At 41.2% G+C, this 23,858-nt stretch overlaps 1 protein-coding gene across 2 annotated transcripts; it reads left to right on the top strand.

Annotated features, from left to right (window-relative positions):
* The first annotated feature begins 2,192 nt into the window (after window positions 1-2,192).
* On the top strand, window positions 2,193-19,484 carry cnpy1 (canopy FGF signaling regulator 1). 2 transcript variants are annotated; one of them, XR_013936202.1, is made up of 7 exons: window positions 2,193-2,371; window positions 3,655-3,758; window positions 4,891-5,006; window positions 16,652-16,864; window positions 18,088-18,146; window positions 18,881-18,977; window positions 19,316-19,484. XR_013936202.1 is itself a non-coding variant. In XM_080485639.1 (6 exons), exons 1-6 carry the CDS (start codon window positions 2,277-2,279, stop codon window positions 19,354-19,356), a joined length of 666 nt encoding a protein of 221 aa, XP_080341765.1. In that variant the 5' UTR covers window positions 2,198-2,276; the 3' UTR covers window positions 19,357-19,484. The 2 variants fall into 2 exon arrangements, 1 of the variants encoding a protein (XP_080341765.1); XM_080485639.1 differs by lacking the exon at window positions 18,088-18,146 and having other exon boundaries at window positions 2,198-2,371.
* Window positions 19,485-23,858: the final 4,374 nt, after the last annotated feature.

A 23,858-nucleotide genomic window follows, 5' to 3' on the forward strand; every position in this document is an offset into this window, starting at 1 on the left:
CCGTGAAGACGCCACCTGGCTTCCAGTATCTCTCTCTCTCTCTCTCTCTCTCTCTCTCTCTCTCTCTCTCTCACACACACACACACACACACACACACACACACACACACACACACACACACACACACACACACACACACACACACACACACACACAGGTGTAAAGAGTTACAGTGCGTTGCTTGATTAACCTCAGCATGCAGCTGAGCTGTTATGTTTGGAGGAGGGGAACTTGAGAGTCACGTTGTTACACCTGAACATACGCCTCACCAACTGCACAGTACGATGCAAGTCTTCAGCCGGAAGGTCGTATGTTTCAGTCCAGGCCAGGACTTTCCAGAAACATGCATGTGAGGGTTAACTGGTGACGCTACGGGACCGTCCAGACCTGGCGATAACATGTGTTTCTGGTGATCAGATCGCATGTGGTGAGCTCTGAAGCAGACTGACAGACTGTTTACACTTGTCTGTATCATGCGTTTTGGGTGAACCAGTTGAGATCGGATTGTGTTCCTACCTCTGCGTCACTTCCCCTAAATGGTCTGGTGTGCAGTTCATCCCGCTTGTGCTGGACGGTATCCTCTGTCCAGGCCACTATATGGCCTCCAGACGGTCATGTTCTTTTCCAGAATCTCCTTGGAAAGTTGGAAAGACTGTATAACGCAGACCGGTGCATTATTTTAAACGAGAACATGGCATGCACTGATGAAGTTTACATAGGATGTATGTGACGCATGACTGTTGAAACTACAAAGTCTATGTGGTCAGTTCCGTCGCAGACCACCTCAGGAAATGGCTTGAGTGAAATTGCTTTGGTGCCTGTTCACATGTGCCTTTAGGGCTCTTCACTTGTGATCTGATCAGCTGAAACTCATGTTAAAGCCGGGTATGAACGAGCCCTACATGGCCTGTAGGTGTGAATGTGAGTGTGTGTGTCCCATGGCGGACTGGTGAGCAGTCCATGGTGTACAATCCCTTAATGTTTCGGGATGAGATTCTGAACTGGAGAGAGAAGGATGGATGGATAGGTTTTATGAAGGTATAAAAAGGTGTTTCTTCTCCATAATGTACAGGCAGCTTAACTTTTGTCCCATAATTAGTAGAGAAAAAAGTGGTATTCAAAATACATTATCTCATCGTGTTAAATTATTTCATAAGAGCAGATGCTTCAGTTATTCACTAAACCAGAGGCCATAATTATGAAATAGATATTTGAAACCTTTTTGTTTCTATGTTTTCAATGTAAGACAGTAGTATTGATTTTTGTGGAAGTTCTGCCTGCCTATATTGAAGATGGCAGAATTGGGTGGCTGTCTGCTGCAGTCACTCTCCCTGTCATAGTTCTACATGTCAGAGTTCCACAATTTGTAAACACTGTTTTTCCCCCTCCCAGTGTGAACTACTGTGTTCTGTGTTTGTGGTTGTCTCACTCTGTTTTAATATCTATTTGTATTTTTCTATGTACATAACTTGTCATTTTAATCCCAATTTTTGTCTTGAACTACTGCAATAACAAACAAACAAACAAATATATAAATAAAATAAATAAAGAGATAAATAAACAAATAAATAAACAAATATTTGAGGTGGCAAGAATACACGTTTTTATATCTTAGACCTCCAATCATGGTCTATTTCTGTGTTATTGTCTCTATTTCTTTGAATATAAATGTTTGATTGTACATATAAATGTTATTGGATCTTATAGACTTCAAATCAGTCTTTTCCTGAATAATTGTATCTATTTGCTTGGATATAAACGTTTCATTTTATATACAAATGACGTCTCCATTCAACAGCTTCCGGGAACTCGTCTGTGAAAGACCGCGCAGCTGTTTGATTGGTCAGACTTTTCCATGATCTAACCTGATTGGTTGCTTTTAAGATGACGTTAGCTTGAACGTGGCTCCATCACAGGCGTGCACGTACTGATGCCTTCTGCATCAAGTCAGACAATCCAGGCAATGAGGAAGCAGGAACGAGAAGGCGGAAGCTTCAACTTAAAAGCCCATATCGCCCTCTATAGCGCTCATGATGACGTCACGCAAAGACTCTTTTATGCACCTTCGAGAACTTAGTGTAATTTCTTATCTATATTTAACACTTAATCTATATTCCAAGGCAGTTTTTGCAGATGGGAAAGTATTCTGTGACAAAATCATATTTATTTTGAAGGTCTCAACCGGAAAGTTGAATCGTGTTGTGTTTGTCTGGAAGCTGTCGGCAAGCACACCAAGTTGAGAGAAGATAAGCATGTACAGAGAAAGTAGTTGTTGATGACAGCTCATCGTTTTATTTTAAACTGCAGGTATTTCAGTCCGAACGGCCCCACGTCCGCTGTTAGCCGGGAGCAGCTTGCTCTCCTCGCCAGGTAAGACAAGACACCTGGTCGGAGCCCTGACGTGAACCAGACCCCGCTGTGAAATGAGGGGAATTAAGTTAATATTCAAAACCAACCAGCGAGTGTTGCAACAATAACAATGTCACCCAGTTATTAAGATTTAACACGACCCTGGTTTTCATTCGGCAAACCTCAAATCGGAAAGTCGCTCGGTTTTAAATGACGTTTAATCCAGCTGTGATTCACCTGACATGCAGAGCAAGGTGTTTGTTCTCGCTGGTGAATTGATATTTAAAGAGTGCTATGTCATGAAAATCACTTTTATTTACACATGTTGATGGAATATAAAAGTCTATAACAGCAGGTTCATCTGACTCCAGGTTTTAGGTGTTCTTGGCTCATACCTGCTCGTTTCCAGAGTGTTAATGGAAGAGTGGAGCTTCCAGGTGGAGATGTGATGTGATCAATCACCTGTCACTGACATTAGTCATTAAATTAAGTTATTAAATTATGAAAAATAAAATGCATACGGCAATGGTCTGAAATGTTCTTCACCCACTTTCTGTCCTATATATATTCTTTTGCTTATATTTTTGATCACTTGCAGCAACATTTTCCCTTTTAATATTTTCATTTTGTCAAAAGTTATATCAAAGCCTTCAGAGCAAACATTATTTGAAATTTAATCTATTCATGATTGATGTTTGTACTCAAGTAGCTTGAAATATCCTTTGGTAGCCTTGTCATAAGTGTTGTTTCATGACTCCTGAGCTGTCTTAATCAAGAACTCAAGTCCAGTGCATATTCCAGGATGTTTGTACAACTTCCAATAAAAAATTTACATCAGGGCTGCAGTTTGGACACATCTAATTGAAACATGTGTTCTTGATGTCACTTTGATTATATTTATGTTTGTTTTACTGTAAAAGGAAATAAATTGTACACTAGTTGATGATAATAATGTTGATAAACTAGTAGATTTTGTTTTAATATCTTATAAATGGCGCTTAAGGACCAGATGTTGAAGAGAACAATGTAAACAAGGGACATGTGTAATGTATTTTCACTCACATTTGTCACATTTTGGGGGCCCCCTTGTGCCCCGTTATTGTAAATCTGTCTTCAATAAATGTTGACCAGTATACCACATGTACAAACTAGTACTTCTTTGAAAGTCATGTCAATGTATGTTTCCTGCTTGGACTCAAATATTGAACTGGATTAAATTTACTTGATTTTTTTATTTGACTAGTTCATAATAGTTTATTCAGGTTGTCTTCAAACAGACTGTTTGTGTTTCTCTATTGTGTTAGGTTACCAAATATGGCCTCATGGATTATTCAGGTGACTCTGATGCTGCTTTCTGTCTGCGTCCTCTGCAGCCAGGCCAAGAAGGACAAAGTACTGTATTGTTCTGGTAAGTCGCTGAGCCTCACCGCAGCCGCTCATTACATGAGATGTTGTTGTGAAGAGAAAGAAAAGGCTCAAATATTAAAAATTTTCTGCAGCAGGGAGATGACAATCTGCTGAATAGAAAGTTAAAATTATGGTTTGTTTCCAAGATATGATATTTTCAAATAGTTCAACATTTAGATAGAAAAGATCTTTATTGTCATTGCAAATTATTGAATGATGAAATTAAATAAGTATATTTCTTGACTTTCTTTGAACATTTTTTAAAAAATGTATCTATTCCTAGATGCATACACTACCCGCTAAACTTGGGGATTATTGGGATTCGGCGTGACATTTCACAATGAACCTAAAATACACTCTGATCTTTCCAAGTGGCCCTAAAATGACCTTCTCTCAACGTTTGACATCACAAGTCCAACTGTTCAATGTTCAGTAGTTGTGGCACAACTACTATTAATTTTGTCTAATAGACAATTTTGAGGAATATTTTACTTGTGTAATAATAAATCTATAACATGTGGATGTTTCACTCGAAAGTTATGGGGGGAAAAATGTACATTTCAATCATTTTATTAGAATTATTATTGTTAGATGCTCCTGTTACCATCTGTACTCAGAAATGTTCAGAAATGAGGCTCCTCCCAGGACTTCTTCACCGGTGGCTTTTCTTAGATTCTGGTCTGGAAGTAACTTTGCTCCTGTTGTTGCCACATTGAAATGGAGCACATGTCTCTGCACTCCTATATTCTTGTGTTTTCCACCCTAACCTGAACACGCGTCACCAAATACTCTCAGATATTTTGTGTCCGTGCAGCATTTGTACAGTAAGTTAAAGGGATATCCAACCTTCAGTCGTACACTGAAAAGTAGTTTCACTCTGAAATATCCTTTTGTAGTCACATCTTAATTGGATTGCGTAATATCTAAAGATATTTAGTGTTTTAAAGCCCAGATGATAAGAAATGCACATTTCAATGGTGATTATTTTGCCTGTAGGTCAGTTATTTCTCAGTCTGTGTCAAACAGTTTTTAAAAGCTTTATCATTTTAACACTCTTCTCCTATGTGACGCACGTACATTACAGAAAGCTGCTGACCAAGTGGTAAATGTGGATTTATCTGCTCGTTTCCCAGCATGCAAGGCGATCGTGGATGAACTGAAATACTCGATCAGTCAAGTCGACCCGAAGAAGACCATCAATGTCGGCAGCTTCAGACTGAACCCCGATGGAACCATGACGGACAAAAAGGTAGAGTGCACTGATGAAGAGGATTTTGAGTATTCAGACTTACGGAAAGCGACGTCTGCAATTCGTTGTTACACCGCGTTGCTTTACGTCAGTATTTTAACTTGAAAACATGAAGTGATGTTGTGATTGACAGCTGCTCTAAATGCAGTTTGAACGTGACCTTGACACTTTGCTCCATAAGATGTTTTACGGCAAAGTCAATGCAGTCGGTGAACTCCTCCATCCATCCTCTTTACATGCTTAATTCATATAGGAGCCCCCGCCCCGTTAGAGCTAACATACTCTTAATATCAGTTCAGAGACAACTGCTTCAACGTGCATGTTTTTAGATTGCAGAAGTATGCACAGGGAGAACTGTGGTTCAGTGTCTTGCTCAAGGACACTTCGGCATGTGGAGGTGGGAATCGAACGAGAAGCCTTCTGATTGGGAGACGACCAACTGCTCATATTTCTCTTTGGATATGAGCATTGCCCAAAATATACGATTGGCTCCAAACCCTACCAATCAAGAGAAAAGGAAACGAGAAACAATTTTATATCCTAAATTTGTTCTTTTCATAACAGGAGACAAACATGACAGTGTCCGATAAAAAGGGCGTCTCACTACTACATAAACTGCTTGCAGTGCTCTTTGTCTAGTGCTAAAAAAGAAAATACTATTGAACACTAGTTGAACACACAAAAAAGTTTTATATTTCCTCAAAGTTGCCACCCTTTACTTGGTTGACAGCGCTGCAAACCGTTGGCCTTTTCTCAATGAGCTTCATGAGGTCGTCACCTGAAATGGTTTTCACTTCACAGCTCAGCCTCATCCCGGTTCATTTCAGGAGTTTTCTTGCCTTCTTAATTAGTTCGGGCCCATCGGTTGTGCTGAGCAGAAGTTGGGTTGCCCCATTTGACAACTGTTAGAATTCAGTTCATGTCAAGAACCAATCAGCGAAGTAAAAAGACATGACAGTCCATCATTACTTTAAAAACTGAAGGTCAGTCAGTCCGGAAAATTGCAAAAACTTTGAATATGTCCCCAAGTACAGTTGCTACAACAAAACTGGCTGACCTGAGGACCGGCCCAGGACAGGAAGGCCAAGAGTCGCCTCTGCTGCTGCTGAGAAGTCCATCCGTCATCCAAGGACCAATTGATTAGATTTGGGGACGTTAGCAGCTCACCGTTTCTGAATAAATCCCCAAAAACTGGAGAAAAAAAAATGTCCATACAAAGCAAATGAGAGAGGCACCTCGTGGAGGAGATCCAAGGAGATCATCGTCTGTTGCCATGGAGACGCTCCCCCCTCAGTGTTTCACACAGTGACGTTGCTACCTGACCTACCTAGTTAGCATCAATATCAGCTAATGGCTATCATGCTAGCGATGCTAACTCAATTCGCCCTGCCCGGTGACGTTCTCGTTCCAGATGAGATCATTCACAGTTTTGATGCTTTCAGTGAGAATCTTCAATGTAAATAGTCCAGAAAATAAAGAGGAAACATTAATTGAGAAGGCGTCTCCAAACTCTTGACTGGTAGTGTATGAGCCTGGAAAATTTTTAATTTGAATTTATTCATGCTACTTTGAATGTTTCTGGTGTTATAATTTGTTTAGCACTGTTGCAGTTAAACGCTATTGTGGGAGACCACATGTTGCAGCGTGCGGCCCGATCGTCCTTTATCTGCTCCTCTCTGTGGCGTCCTGCCTGTGAATGCTGCGGGACTTTAGAGGTTGGCTATTGTTGCCCGTCTAATGAGATCACGTCCCAGTGGAAGCTGGAAATCTTGTGTCACACAGGGAGCGGGCTATCATGAGGTGTCCAGCTCTGCTATTGATTTCCCTGCATCACGGCCTCTGTTCCGGCTGTCAGTTTGTGGCCAAGCATTGTCACAGAGTCCACCTGAACGTCCTTCAGGCTGCTTCCCTCTCCATCATAACCAATCACTTTAAGAAGCGTTCGCAGCATTTCACTGGCAGATCGTGGCTTTAGTTCACTGCTGCTCGGTTCATCTAACCAACTAGTACAATTCAGCCACATACAGCTTTGAGTAATCTGCTTCTACCCTCACAACTTCGACAAATGTAAGTCAATTTAGTACTTTAATTTAGTTTTCCCCCCATAATTAAAATACTTATGTCTTGTGCACCTTATATAATGTAAAAGAAGTCTAAACATGCGGCAGCAGAAGATATCGTTTAGAAAAAAGGTTTCTTTACCAATTAAAGACTAAATATGTTAATTATAAATAAAACATGAGCAAAACTTGTTCTCAAGTCTCACCGGACAAGAAAAGCAAATTGTTAGTGTATTGAAAAGCTTCAATTAGATGTTAAGCAATAAGGACTCAGATCTGCACCTGTTTGCTGTTATTGTGATCATGATGTCAACGTTCACAATCTACACATCACAGAAGATGAATGTTATAATTCCTAACTTTGCATTCATGCTCAGCAAATAACAGAATGAAAATAAAAACTGCACTTAAACACAACAGTTTGGCAAATGTGCAATTAACTAATTTACAGAGTTGAATCATCAGCCCTGTTTATTGTGGCCAGAAATCAGAAGCACCACAAACCTAACAAACTGCTCCACTTATGGAGTACTGCTGATTTTACGTTAAAAACAAAACACTGCTTTTATTTTGAATTTCCCTGCATCTGGTTGTTTGTTGAAGTGGAACATTTGGCTTCACTGTGAAGTTTCCACAAACTGGATACCATGGAGGGACTCCACAGTCTCTCCTGGAGGCAGAATGATGGAGCTTCTGGCTAAACGCCCTTCATCCACTGCACGTTTGGTGACGATCGACCTTTAATGTTGTTCTGGATGTTAAAATGCAGAAGTCCTCCATGCTGCTGTTGTTGCTGCTCTCTGTGCCACTTTTAGCTTCTCAGCACCCAGTTGTGTAAAGGTGGATTAATTTAGTCATGAATGCTAATTACTCTTCTTGTGCCCCCTGTGGGTCCTGCTTGGATTTCATTTAGTTTGCCCCCCAGCTGTGTGTGTGTGTGTGTGTGTGTGTGTGTGTGTGTGTGTGTGTGTGTGTGTGTGTGTGTGTGTGTGTGTGTGTGTGTGTGTGTGTGTGCCTTTATGCCTGTTTGCCTGTGTGTGTGTGTGTGTGTGTGTTTGTGTGTGTGTGTGTGTGTGTGTGTGTGTGTGTGTGTGTGTGTGTGTGTGTGTGTGTGTGTGTGTGTGTGTGTGTGTGTGTGTGTGTGTGTGTGTGTGTGTGTGTGTGTGTGTGTGTGTGTGTTTGTATGCCTGTTTGCCTGTGTGTGTGTGTGTGTGTGCCTTTATGCCTGTTTGTTTGTGTGTGTCATCAGAAAGGGAAAAAAAAAAGGCACATCCAGCACATATGCAGAACTTAGTATATCAGTGTTTTTAGTCTATTTTAACTAGATTAAGACATGATTTCCTGTCTTTGTTTTAGTAGACGTCAAAGTAAAGGAATTATAAAATGATTGTTTTAGTAAAGTAATTCAAATGTGATTAAATGATGTTGGAGGTCAACAGAATAATTACTCCAACAAAAGTAAACAAGTGTTTGTTTTATTAAATTTATAAGAAATGTGAGAAGTGCAAACAAACAAATTAAAAATTGTATTACTTTGGTGATATTTGAATTAAAATGTACACAAGTGGAAAACCGGTTTTGACTTGGTCAGTGAACCAATTTTAAAATACAATGTTGGATTTATGCCGTGTTTCTCGCTGAAACTGACCTGTTAATCACATTTTTGAAAGAGGTCAGAGTCTGTGACACGTCGACGTTTGACAAAATTCACGTTGACGGCCGAGCCGGGTTCAAATCAGCAGAGACGCACCGCGGGGTAACCCCACCTCAACCCCCACCCCCATTTTCTCTGCTTTTCCTCTGTGGGCCAGAGGCGAATGGACGACGGTGTAACGGTGTGTTACCTAGTTCACCTCACCAACATATTAGTATGTTGCACTGTTAACTATAACAGCCCTGAAGTGAAGCAATCTGTTTTCGACACAGGTATTATATTTTGAAAATAACTGGATTCACAAGGGCTTTTATGTCGCCACTTCCTGTCTGGTCTGATCTGATCTTATACCACATGTAAATGTGAGCGTTGTCTTTGATGACAGGAAGACTTTTGAGACGCTGTTATGGTTGTTGACGTCAAGATGATGAATTTGCGATGTATTGTGTAGACCTAACACACACACACACACACACACACACACCTGATTATCACCATGGCTTCACCTGTGTAATGGGTTGTATGATCACATTTCAATGAACTTGTATCAGAATGAGTCATTCTTGCAGTGATGTGCAGTCATTAGAGGCAAGTAAAACATATAAGAAATAAATAAATTAAATAGTTATGTTTGTCAAATGATTAAACCATAAATTGATTTTCCATTCAACTTAAGCAAGTTTGATTGTATTTTAAATTTCTAAATTGCTAAATTGCCCATTTCCTGTTCAACTCCAGAGAAGAGACCCGTGGCTCGCCGTGGTGAGGCGCGCTCTGACTGAGCCTCACCTTGATTGTGCAATCCGTCACAAACAGTTGCGGCATACACACTCAGTGAGAGCGAGCTACTAACTCTGTATGTCTTCAATCAAATGTTTGAAAGAATGTTAATATCTGCCCTCTGACTCTCCAGAGTTTGGCCGATGTTTATTGTGTATATTAAAACCTGTTTCAACAACCTCATAACAGCAGGGAAGAGGCAGCAGGTGAGGCAGAAGCACTGCCTGAGGGTAGGGGGCGCTGGTGAGCGATTGTTATACTTTTCCACAGCTGCAGAATAAGAGACAGTGAGTGAGTCTTTCAATCCAAGCAGGAGGTAATAATTCACATTCTTTTGCAGAAGAACTTCACTTCTAAGTAAAGATAAACTCATTAGAACTTTTTTTTAATGATGTGTGCATCACGCCTGCTTCAGTTTGCAGATGCTGCCTGTTGTTCGCTTGGTTTTCATTCATTTTTTTTAAAATCTAAAACTTTTTTTTATCACTTTTGTTTGTTTTCTTCAAGGTGTGTTGGTGAGATTCACTCTGTTCTGTCCAACATGTTGTTCTTTCCAGACTTGACAGTAAACAACACCACCTTTATTGTCCGATTGGCTTGTTTATATTGATCAGCTCATCACTTCTTTGTAAATAATTGTTACTGTCCAGCCCTTCCCTTGGTATATAGTTATTAGCATTTGCCTTGTAAATATTAATATTTTCTTGTTCATAATCAATATTTACTTATTTTTTATTTTATTCTTGCTTATTTTATATGCTAATATTCTATTCTATTATGTGTGAAGCAACTGTAATGAATTTCCCTCTGGGATTAATAAAACGGGCCTGGGCAGTGAAGCAGTGGTTAGCACTCTCCCCTCACAGCCAGAAGGTCATGGGTTCAAGTCCTGGCCGGGGCCTTTCTGGGTGGAGTTTGCATGTTCTTCTTGGACTGCGGGAGGTTTCCTCATGCATGTGAGGTTAACTGGTGACTCTAAATTGAACTTGGTTCTGAATATGAGTGTGTGTGGTTATGTGTCTCTGTTTGCCCTGTGATTGACTGAAAACGAGTCCAGGTGTGTCCTGCGCTCGCCAATAGTTAACCCTAACTATTTAGTTCGCCCTAACTATTTAGTTCGCACTAACTATTGGCGAGGGCAGGATACCCATAGTGAGCTGGCATTGGCTCCAGTGCCCTGCGACCCTCAACGGGATAAAGCAGCGTAGAAGAGGGATTAATAAAAGGATTTACTCTCTATGTGTAAAGAATGCTGATATGAGATCTGAAACATAACCCCTCAACTGCTGCCGGTCAAACTGTAAATAATCTGCTCTGCTCGGTGGAGATATTTATAAATCTGATTTTGATGAAATCAGTGCTCAGTACCTCAACAGCCATGAACGTCACCGTAAGTCACTGCATTTCTTGTGGAAAATTCCATTTCCTTGAACGCCTCTAGATCAGGTTCTTTTAGGGCCTGTCTATACGAGAACGCCGTTTCACATAAACACGTGGTCTTTTGGCCGATCGTCCACACGGCGCGGCGTTTCAGGAGCCCGAAAACAGGGTTTTGTTTTTTCAACAAAGGTTCCAGAGTGGAGGAATTCTGAAACGCCAGCTCTGCTTTGAGGTGTGGACAGGCAAAAATGTACATCTGTGGAAAACAATGATGTCCCTCCGCGACCCGTTCCTTACTAACCACAACAATGGCGGACGACCTGCTCCAGGTCGAACGGCAGAAGCTGCTGATTGTAGTTTAGTGAGGTGATATGTTGGATTTCTCTAGTATGAAGAGGAGCAGGAATATTCTCTCCTTCTCCGTGATATTGGTCTCGCCTCGTCTTCTTCTGTGTTTTTAGTGTATTTGGTGAGTCAGAGCGCCCCCTGAGGCCTGGCATATGTACTCCATCATGTTGACCAGCGTTCACAGTGACGTGTAGACGGACTTGTTTGGCAGAACGCCGGTGACAGAAACGATCGTTATGCTCGTGTGGGCAGGACGTTATTGTGAAACACATGAAGTTTATTCATGTTGTTGCTGCCTCAGTGGTGTAACTATATAAACTAGGCTTTGACTGCTTTTCTTCCCGAAGTACTTTCCCTCAAATAAAAATCTTCAGGTGAACCTGGAGCAGAGCCATCTCGGCCTGTGTACAAAAACAGCTTGAGGTGTCGAAATAGTGTCATCAAACTAGAGTAAAGCTGTCTGTGGCTTGTTTTGCACATACAAATAAATGAAACTAAAAGTGTTGGCTGCTTTGTTAAACCTGTCAAGGGAGTGGAGAATACTGTATAATCACAAGGAGACAAAGCACACATTAAAATGAGAAAATCTGACTAATGCTGAGCAACTCTGGAGTGACGGACTCTCGTTGGACCCTCTGTTAATATCTCTCTGACACTTTTGCTTGTTTGTTTGAAATCTTTGATTCACCTCCAAAACTTCTAAGTTCAAGATTGCTTTCCCCAGAAACGGTGTGTTTTTCCAGCAGCACAGAGGAGTTTTGGTGACGGTCCTGCTCAGGACGCCGGGGCTCCTCCGGAGATGAGCTCCTCCTCTGACCTGAGCTGACACCAACCTCCACCTGTTGCTTTGTTCGGTCAATCAAATGTTGCTGAGCCAAAGAAGAAGCCAAACCTTGATCCCATGCCCTCCCGGATCCCTCCTTTTCAGCCGCTTGTGACCTGGAGTGAATCAGAGAGGGAGGGATGTCACAGCTTAGATGCCATCACTGAGGAGGATTTGCAGGTTTTAAGTCTCTGCTCTTTGGCCTCCTCACAGTAGGACTTCCTGGGGGCATGGGGCTGCTCCGTGGCACAAAAGTTAAACCTGCCCACTGCAACAATGACACATTTAGGCCTCCAAAGACATTGAACTTAGTTGAAGCAGCGAGTTGATCTCATAGTGACCAGTGGGAAGTCATGCATTGAGAATGAGAAGATGCACAAAGACGTGTTGACACAGTGACACATAATATCATGGCTGAGAAATGTGGCGGGGTTTGGTGACATGTGCTCTTGTTTTTTAATCCGCCACAGGCTTTTTTTTTCCGGAGTGCTGAAAGGAGAAGCTGAACTTTTTATTTTTAAATTTTTTTTGAGATTCACATCAATCTGCTTCTCCTCACATGAACGTCTGTGGAGCAGACATGAAACATGACATGGTTAACATCCAGAGAGTTTACTTTCACATAGACACTGAAACATGTGTTTTAATAACACTCCTGAACTCTTTATTTATGAAGCCTGCGAGGGATCGTGACCTTGCTGCTGGGATTTGGTTTGGAATATAAAAATTATCCCACCTGGCTGCATGTATTTTGGTTTTTGTGTTAGTGTTTGACCTTTACTGTGCATCGGCCACGTTGGCACAGGGTGGGTTCTGGTTTTGTTCTCCCCTGACAAACATGACCTGTGGCTGACATGACAAATAACAGCACAGTGAAGCCCCATCCAACAGTTGGAGACGCAACATGAAAGATCAATTAGCAACACATTTACTTGGTTTCACATTAAATCAGCACTTTGCATGTGCAAACTGCGTCATGAACTCAAAAACCACACATGAATGTCCCTCAAACAACAGATAGAAAAACATATTTTTTGGGCATTTGCAAAGGTAAGACGATTGAGGATTATTGACTGTATGAATACAGGATCCCTCCCCAGTCCAGCAAACCTTTTCTTGTCACACATCAACCAAAGTGGTGCTAAAACTAAAAAGCTGAAACTGTGAATAAGAAGACTCAGTTCTTCCACCTTGTAGTTGTTACGTACACGTTCCCTGGAACCTGAACACGTTAAAAATCACAGCGTCACGTTTGCTGTGCTCTTCTGGGTGTTGGGCTCTTTCACTGTATCTCATGGACGGGCAGAGTTGGGGATCAAACTACCAACCTTAGGATCGGGATATGATCCTCTCTCACATCTCATGCAGAATTTTCCTCATAGCTCCTGTTGTGTTACTTTTCTCTCCTCTTTAGGATCCAATATGAACATTCAGTGTGTCCAAATGTTCCAAAACAACCATCCAGTGCTGATGGGGATTTTTTTGTGTGACTCCAAAACCAATTAACATTAATATTCTAAAGTGTATGTTCGCTTTAATCTTTTCTCACCTCACCCATTCGAAAAGCCAGTCAGTCTTTTTTCTTCTCATTGTGAGATCTCGCCTATCTTCACCTCTAAACCACGAACAACAGGCCACTTAATTCCGACTTGAAGAATGAATATCATTTACAGTCTGGATTTCTTGATAATTACCAACAGCTTCTTGTCAAAGGGAAGTAGTTGTATTACCATCACACTATTATCACAGACACTCCTATTCATTACGCTATGCTTTAAATAGCATAATGCTCCAAATGACATTGCAGCTTCCTTCTACTCCTCACTGGGATGACAATGTTATTATTATTATTAATTTATGGGTCTTCATTGGCCCATATCAGCAGGACAATGAAATTGAAAGGCCCCTGTCCGCAGCAGTGCAATAATGGCTCCCTGTCCAATGGGAATTGAATGGAGGATAGCATCCCTGAGAAGCCTATTCTGTGGCTCCACCGGCCGCACACCACCACCACCCCTCACCCCATTCTTCAAACAACACTGTGACTGACAGCTCCCTTTCACTGGGCTCCGACTGGCAAGGAAGGGCTTTAATTCCAAACCATTTTGTACCATGGCATGATAATGACTCAGACCCAAGCCCATGGGCTGAGATGGACCGACATGGTTTTATTGTCGGCCAGGGGGAGAGAACTCCTTTTTTTTTTTTTTTTAACCCCCCCCCCCGCCTTCCAAACGGGATGTGAATGAGACTGAGGATTTAGTTTGAGATTAAATTTTCAACTCATAATCATGACAATAAACTTAAATGGGTCTTGGTTTTGTCCGTGTTATCAGGACATCTGATTATTTTCATATTGAATCAATTAATTATCTAGTCAATAAAACCTGAAAGTTCAAAAACACAATCGAGTCCAAAGTCACTCCTCCATCCATATTAGACACTTATATATATATATATATATATATATGTGTGTGGGTATACGTATTTGTGTATATAACAGCCATCCCATATATTTACATATAACATGCAAATATACCTCTATCAGTATTGTTTTGATTTGTCTAAATATACACACACACACTAACATAATGTGAAGTTAAGTGCGTTTCACATTATGATAAAAATACATATATATATATATATATATATATATATATATATATATATAAACTAAATGCACTTCAAATGTTACACATCAATATATTTTATGTTATGTATTCAATGCATACATTTCTTATTTCTCATCTTAACTATTATGTGTATCCTGCTTTAGTGACACACAAATAGAGTATTTGCTCCTGATTCTTCTTAAATACTAAAGTACATCTACTTGAAAAAGTTCTCAGAAACATAAATTCATTAATAGATTACAATATTTACATATTTTAGGAAAAATATCCTAAATGTGTACAATGTAGTTGATCATATTTATAATTAAGTATATCTATAATAGAAATTAATGCTTTTATTTAAATACATTTTTTAAGTCAAGTTGTTTTATTGTCACTCATGTTTTCCATACTTGTTTAAATGTTTGTTTCGATATTATTGGGGTTGGTGCGTGTGTCTTTAATGACACTAGTTTCATTCAGATTTGACCAGATTTGTATGTAACATGTTTAGTTTTGTGTGTGACTCTCCTTTAAATATGTATTTTATTTGAAGTTGCAGTTGAAAGTGATGTTTGGAAGTAAACGGTAAAAGTTTATCTTGAGTTGATACTTTCTTCGATGACACTTAGCTCCAGTTCTGAACTTTCAGGCCAAGAAATCTCGTCACATCAGAGTTCTGAGAGGAAAACCGGCTGAATCGAACTGTTATTAGCTGAATAGTTCAGAAACCTGTCTTGTAATTATTGTTATGAGCATTTAGTGATGTCATCTAACATAAAATTTATTTATTTATTTTTTTCCCAAACTGATCTTCAAAGTAATGCGATTACACGGAAACGATCCTCTGCACACATGCATGCGGCGAGACCGGAGCAGAAACTGTTCCGTCGTCCAGAGATGAACTGTCAAAGTCGTCACGGGCAGATTTTGATTGATAGGTGAACCTCATCGTGAGCGGCCACTGTGACCTACATCCCCCCGAGCTCGGCCCCGCCAACCTTTGGCCCCGCGCTGTATTGCTTTTCTGTTCACTGGTCAACTTCCTTCCTCTTTACTGCCACAGTGGTGTTGGAGCTGCAGAGGTCTGGGGATGAAGCTGAAGACGGCAGGGATCATTGGTTTATACTCAGTCTGGATGCACGACGCAGAGGAAGACTATGCTAGAAAACAGATGGTGGAGAGGCCTCTTGTCACTGTGTGGGTGTGGGTGTGTCTGTGTACTGTGTGTGTACTGTGTGTGTACTGTGTAATGTAATCAGTAGGCCTGGCCCGGAAGGGAACATAGCCAATTCTGAAAAGAAACAAAAGAGGTCAGGGAATAATTTATCCTTATTGTTACGAAATCCAGTTCATCTGAAAGATGCCCTCCAACCCCCCCCCCACCTCCACTCTGCCACCGTTTGACCAGAGCATACAAGGAAGATTTCCTCCTTTGATCAGTGGAGGGTGGCGGTGGGGCGGGGTGTGGGAGATGAATAGCACCAGGAGACAGAGCGGAGGAGATGAGCTGCACTTGGCTTCTGTTCAGGCCTCCTCCTCCTCTGACCCCACCCTTCTCAGGAAGCACCCCCCTCTCCTTCTCCCCGCCGATTGTTTTTTTTTTTTTCTATTCCTGTTTGAGGTGCAAAGAGCACCGACCCCCACCCCACCCTGCCCTCCTGCCTCCACGTCACCCCTCTCCCTGCCCTCTCCTTGCCCCGTCACCCCCGCCGCCCTCTCTCCTTCCGGGGAGGCTGAGAGCGGAGTGCTGCACCTGTCTTGACCCGTCTAGACACCTCCGGAAGAGGTGGAGGAGGAGGGCGTTCACACAGGTTAAAAGTCAGAGTTGGAGGGGGCAGAAGCTCACCCTGCTGACCCCCACTGTGCCCCCCCTTCCCTCGTTCTGTAACACAGCTGACACCACACACCACTTTGGAATTGGCAGGAGTGTTACTGTTAGAAGTGAAGGCACAAGTAGGTAAAAGTCATTTGTTTTTGGTGTCCAGGTCCCGCTGGCCCGCTCGGAGACTCACCTCAGCGAGCTCCTGGAGGGCGTGTGCGGCAGCATGAGCGACTACGCCCTCCACCTGGACCCCGACACGCAGCACAAGCAGTACCTGAGGTTTGCTCCCAGGAGCAGCGGCGCCACCGGAGACTTCCCAGACTTTAAAAACTTCCAGTTCGACGGACCCGAGGCGTCCAGCGCACTCAAATTCGCAGTAAGTGTGTGTGTGTGTGTGTGTGTGTGTGTGTGTGTGTGTGTGTGTGTGTGTGTGTGTGTGTGTGTGTGTGTGTGTGTGTGAGAAAGTAGCCACTTTCTTTTTAATTACCATAAATAGATAACTCTGTGCTGAACATTAAGATATGAATAATTCAATAGTTTTTTAATTTTAAGTTCATTCCAACATTTTACATTACTGCACAGTATCTTAATACTACAAACACATTTTTGTTTTGGGCCTTGAGCTTCATCACAACTCGTCTTCCTCCCAGTCTGAGCAGCTGATTGATTCTTCTTGAATATAAATACTATAGAACTATATCTGTGCGTGTGTGTGGGTGTGTGTGAATTTATGCGCTTGCATAAAGAAGAAAGAAGAGGCCATTTTGGTCCATTTTACACTTAAACAGATTTTATTATATCAAAATGGCATTTCAGGGTGAGTACTATCAAATGAAGGACATATAGGGATTAAAACTGAGAGGGGACATTATTGTTGGATTACATTGTAGTGATGTCAAATATAAACTATGAATACAGGAAATATTACAAGGTAAACACGTGGGCACTATGACATAAACGTACACACACACACGCAGTGTATACATATTCCTAGTTTTTGTTTCATAATATTTCTGCAGAGTTTTGCTTGATTGTCAGAAGAATCGATCTTTATCCGTGATACATTTTTCATTCAAACACTCGGTGATAATAAAACCAAACCAGGAGGGACGACCTTAAAAAAATTCATTTAAGTTGCTTTACTAAAAACAACCATTAGTCCCGGTGTGTGATTGTGTGTAACTTTTACATTCAGTGAGTTTGCGTTGTCAGTCTCTAAAAATCTGCTGACCTGCTTCTTCTTTTTAATTAAATAAAATACTTATTTGGACTTTTAACCCTTCATGAGAAAACTAACAATATATGGTTGATTTCAGCTCTTATTGTTTCTTTAAAACTTATTCTTCTACCTTAACACCATTGAGACAAGATTATTAAACGTTTTTGGAAACACATTTTTAACTTATTTCGAGATTTTTTTATTTATTTAACTATAAGTTGTGAGATCTGATTTCAGTTTCACAGTTTTTATCCTATTTTACTCACACTGAGTTGTTTTGTGTTCAAATAATCTCAAATAGTTCAATGAGTGCCCAATTAAAGGTTGACATTTCCTCCCAGAAAACTGTAAAGCATGTTTTTATTTGTGATCCGCTCCAGAAGAAGCCTCCGCCTCCACTTTTCCCTCAGCTTGTGGCGAGAAACCGACTATGAATACAGTACGTGGTGTATTTTCTAATGTGGAGTCAGTGATCACATGGCTCAGTGAGAACTAGAAGCTGCATCATGCCACACTGTGTCATGTGACTAAAACACTGCCAGGGATGGGGTTTTTTTTGTGTGTTTTTTTATGAATGGAGAAACATGAGCTTTAGATCTATGTCCACAGATCACACAGTCTAAATCTTGTCACACTCGCAGTGTCTGCAGCGCCTCAGGAATTGTTATTTTTCTATGTTTCACAAAACGCTGTGGGTTTTGTGCAGCTTGTGTTTGACGAGGTTCGATTGTTTCATATTTGGAAATAAATGCTAATAATATGAAGATTTTATATGCAGGGGGGGGAAAAAAACAAACCGCCTCAACAAATCCTCCTCCTGTGCTTCATGTACTGTGGAAGCGTCGTGAACTTTAAATCAGACAAACTCAACGAAAATCAAACTGCAGATCTTTATTCCCGGTGAAGAAGCTGTGAGACATTTAAAGCGTTTAAAGGGGGAAAACGAGCTGTGAGTTTGGCTGCGTGATCACCAAATTGTCAAAATGGCTGATCGGTTTGGCATACGGAAGAGAAACATGGCTACCGCCCTCCATTGTGTGAAGAGACACGACATGTCCGTGTGTGTGTGTGCGCGCGTGTGTGTGAGTGTGTGCGCGTGTGCGCGCACGTGGCTGAGCTGCCTCTGTTCTCCAAAGTGCCCCGGGCCACGACTCCTCTGTGTTTGTGTGTCAGTGTGAGACGCTGGTGGAGGAGCTGGAGGACGACATCATCGCGGCGTTCAGTCGGGGCGGAGACGTGGCGCACCAGGAGTTATGCAACCGGGCGTCAGGTAGCGCCGCTCCTTCTTCTTCTTCTTCAGACAACAACTGTGCCTCTCCGTGCGTTACAGACTCGACCTCACTGGATTATGCCGATATTGGGAATTGTGGGGAAATAAAAAAAAATTGAAACTTAATTGTTTGAGATCTGAACCTTTTGGCGGATTTAGAAAACCTCACAAATCTTTTGAAGTAACATCCTCAAACCCGTACGCGTCATCGCGAGTGTTTGGTTGTGTTTTTACTCTTGTTCTGTCACATCGTTTAGCCACGAATGTCATTTTTGATCAACACTCGCGATTTATTTTGACATTATTAACAGATTTTTTTTGTCTGTTTTCATTTTCAGACTACTGTGCAGGCAGCGGCCACGCAAACGAGGAGCTGTAGCCAGTCGGCGTACCGAGGTGGGACCAGCTTTAACACACACATTATGGACAAATGAGGACTTTAATTAACACTAAACAAGCATTTCTATCATCTTTTTTAAAATAAATAAAATTATTTACGGAATCACCGATGTGTGTAAAGTCTTTTTCTCTCTGGATTAACCAGTAATCCCACTTCATTCCAAAACAGCTTTAACTAAATGTGGATGACGATGAGCTGCGATTAACTAACCAAGCAGAAATAATTCAACTTAAACTAAAATACTTTTTTTTCTTTTTTTTTTTCTTTTTTTTTAAACATATGCAGGGTGCAATTTTCAATCGAAGGTGGATGTTTTTGAGTGTCACATACAAATGTAATGAAATCAGATATAAGCAATCCGTCAAGGCAATAAACAATGACTACTACATTATTAATACTATATCAATAAAACACGAAACTTTTAAAAGCGACGCTCCGTGCTGAGAATATAAATTGCACTATACATGTTATAGACACTTACTGTAGTTATGACTTTCAAAGTAAAAGCCTATAACCAGCACCAGTCAGCACATATTTATTGACTGTGGATCCGGCGTAGACAACATTATATTTTATTATGAAAATACAGGAAGTCCCATGATTTAGGGTTAGGTCATTTGGAGAAGTGGGTGAAGAATAGATATTGTCTATGTTTTCAGTGCGTAGACATTTGCCTTCCAGTCTAACTGCGACTTTGATTTCATTCATAAATATCGGAAATGCACGGTGGAATTAGTGTAGTATTTTTTGAATGATTCTGAGCCTTTTCCAGTGTACAAGCCGTCTTAAGTCATAAAAATATTCGCTCCAGAGTTCGTTTTCTGAGCAGTGACAGCACAATGTTTGAGGATGAGACTGATGGATGAAATAATTCTGCATAAACTTTTTGATTCTATAAAACTGGTAAAACCTTTGGTCCTTTCAGGTCAACGCGGCGTGTTTAAATCCGAGCTGCTCCTGTGTTGCGCCGAGACGCCGTCCTCATGTGAACATGCAGATTTCCAATAGTCAAGTGTCCTCTCACACAAACTAGCAGGTGTGGCGGCGCGAAGGCGTCCTGTCCTCTGATTGGAGCAGACCCAGCAGCAGCCGGTCCAGGATTGGTCAGAATGGGGTGTATTGATATGCTAAAGCTTCTCCTCACACCACGTTTCCTGTCGAGGACTCGTTCAGTTTCTGCTTGGCCGAGCTGGAGAGGCTGGATGTGTGTAGTTTGTAAGAATGAGATTAGCTCCAGAGTGCGGGACAAACTATGAATATCGGTGGGACCGACTGACACTCTGGGTCTTTAACTGTTGGTTTCGTGAGAAAGGATTTTATTTTGTCGTCAGTGAGGCCTGTCAATCAAAGCTCCAAGACTTAATAGGAACCAAATCAACCACAAGGACAAGGGTGGAGAGCAAAATCTGACGTTTGGTTTGCCAAACTTGTTCATCCTCAACTCTCATCTTAAAGCATTGAAGCTTCAGTCTGCAGCTCCTCACCGTCCTCCACTGTCACCCACCGTCCTCCACCGTCCTCCATCGTCCTCCACCGTCACCCACAATCGGCATGAAGCTACTTTGAGCTGCTGTGTCCTCATTTTCAAGCATTTTGAAGATTTGTGTTTTAACACTTCACCTCAGTCTAAGTTTTGCTTCATCTGCTCTCATAACTAAGTTAATTTGATCTAAGCAGCCAAATATTAGAAACTGCAACAGTGACTTAAAAGGATTTATTGTAAAATTTTTTATCTTTTACTATTTTCAGATAAAGTGCTCGTTGATAAGATGATGTCACCTCAAAAAATGTGATCAATTGGACCTGGGGGGAATCTTTTTCCATCTATTTTTCTTTCACATTGATTTTAAGATGCAAGAAAGAAACAAGTGGAAGGTACAACTCATAGTAATTGTCAAAACGCCCCTTTCCAGGGCTGAATATATTGCATTATGGAGAGAACTGTTTGAATCATGTTTTGGCCAAAAACAAACATGTAACAGGGAAAAGAATGTTTACATGAAGACACTAGAAAAGCATCTAACCTGCACTAGAAGGCTTTTTTTTTTTTTTTTTAAACTTAATGATTATAGATTATAATAAGCATTAACCATATTATCGTAAATCGTGACAAACTGCAATACTTTAAATGGACCGTTGGCTAAGCCCCGCCCCCGAAGGCAAATGAGCCACTAGCATTCAACTACTACCAACTGAGAGGATAAACCTCCAAATAAATCATTAAAACTTGTTTGCTTGTTAGCATTGGCATCGATAATGGCTTCTCTGTCCTCCTCCTCCTCCTCCTCCTCCTCCTCCTCAGTGTGCTTCATGTTTTCTTCCTCCTCGGCCTCCATTACTGAAAACAGCTCCTGTATTAAGTGCAGCAGTTTGTTAGTTTGGGAGGAGAAGCTCACTGAGTATGAGACTCGACTCTGCCACCGACAAACATCCCAGCTAGCGCCAGACGCTGGCCCGCGGTGGCTACGTTAGCAGACATCTAGTTACAAGTAAACTCTGAGGATTACCAGTTTGCCTGTGGTTAGCCAACTGGCTACTTGATTAGCTGGCGTCGTTGTCGCCAGTGGAACTGGCGAACAGTGTTGACATTAAGAAAACCAACCAAAACATGCAGTCAGCTGCAGCCTGCGACGGCTTGTCCGCATTAGCAACAGTAACTAAAGGGGGCGGGGCTTATGCAGAGGTCCATTGTCTGGCGAATGCATCACAGCAACAGTGGGTGAAGGTCAACCTCGGCTAAGAGAGACGGCGGCGAGAAAACATTTCAAGTTTTCCTGTTCAGCAAAAGTTGCACTGATTGCTCACTAAAACCTTCACGATAGTAATCCGTGTGAAAGACGTTACTGGACTGTTGCTGAACTCCTGCGTTGTGAGACTCACTAACGTGAAGCCTGGTCAGATTTCTGCTCGTCGGACTGGATCAGTTCTGGTTCAAGTCTGGTTTCATTCACTTTCCAAGTGACTGGTCACTTCCTTTAGGTAATAGATTACCTTCAATTCATGTATATATAAAAACAGTGCTTTAACTAACTTTATTTTACAAAAAAAAATTCTCCCTTTAACTTAAATAAATTCACCATTTTTTATAGCATTTAGCATGAGCGAGGTAACAGTTTTAACATTTGTGCTAGCATAAACACCCCGACATGAAACCCAATCGAATCGAAATTAAACTGCATAGTAACCAAGATATATACCGACCTTATGCCTCCATCAACCAGGTGCTTTGTTAACATTAAATAACCTTTTCAACGTCTTATTTGTGTTACTCATGCCGTTTCTTATGCTCGGCCCTTCAAAATAAAAGCATCGACCATCTGGAGTGTCTCCAGTGAAAGAGCAGAGCATGAAAACAACTGAGCTTTAGGATTGGGAGACCCTCTGTTGCAGGGGTCTGCAACCTTTATGACCAAAACAGCTGTTTTTGTCACCAAATCAAATTTAACTGGAGAAACATTTAACCATTAAAACACGGCCCACATAGTTCTTCACGTTTCATATATAGTTTTAATATGTGTACAAAAACTGTATATCTATGTTTCATTTATGACGTTTCAATGACAACATAGAATGGTAAACGTTTCATTTCTGCTATTTTTAGACAATTTTAGCCATCTTTACTGTTTTGACTCTTCTTAAGTAGTTTTCTTTCCAATTTTAAACTTTGTTCTTTGAGGAAGTTTCGCCATTGAATTTTTTCTAAACAGTTTCAGTTTGTTTTTTTCTAATTTCTTGTAGTTTTGGTTATTTCTCCCATTGTAGTTATTGTGCCTTTTTTAAGAGTCCATTTGAAAATGACTGTGATGTGTAAGTAGGGGAAAAAAAGGATAAATGTTTATTTACGTGTGATTTTAAGAAAGCTTCAGGGAGCCACTAGTGAATGACTAAAGAGCCACATGTTGTTCCAAACCACTGCTCTAATGCATTATAAACACAATTTTCCTTGTTGTTCCTGTTGTGATCACTTTGGCCTATAGGTCATGTTGAGTTGATAACCTGAAGCCCCTTTAATTCTCCTTCATATTAACAAAAACAGGTACGTGTGCTTCAAATGGCCTTTGAACCTTCACGAGTTCAAGTCATTGGAGTAAATATTTGCTGTACGGTTAACCAGAGGATATCGTCCTACGTCAGTGTACCGGCTGAATATCAAGAAGAAACATAAGGTTCCTTTTTAAAGAGAAGAAGAAACTCACACTTTATTCACCACCTTCTTCCTGACTCGTCCTCCGATATCCTTTTGATGAGATTGTTTCTGTTTGTGTGGTTTGTTTCCTCTCTCCTCTCACCATCAAACACTGATCCGTCTCTGCTGGAGGTTTGCTCTCGCCGTTCATGCGAGAATGCTAATCCTCCTGTTTAATTGTGGGTTTTGACCCTGAAATGATGAATAAATGATGATAAGAGCAGGCCCGGATGCTGTTTGTGTGTTTTTGCACTGCAGCAGCAGTGTGCCCATGCAGCCCCCCCCCCCCCCCCCC

Source organism: Lipophrys pholis, assembly GCF_963383615.2.
Source record: "Lipophrys pholis genome assembly, chromosome: 1".
In the NCBI taxonomy this organism is placed as follows: domain Eukaryota; kingdom Metazoa; phylum Chordata; class Actinopteri; order Blenniiformes; family Blenniidae; genus Lipophrys; species Lipophrys pholis.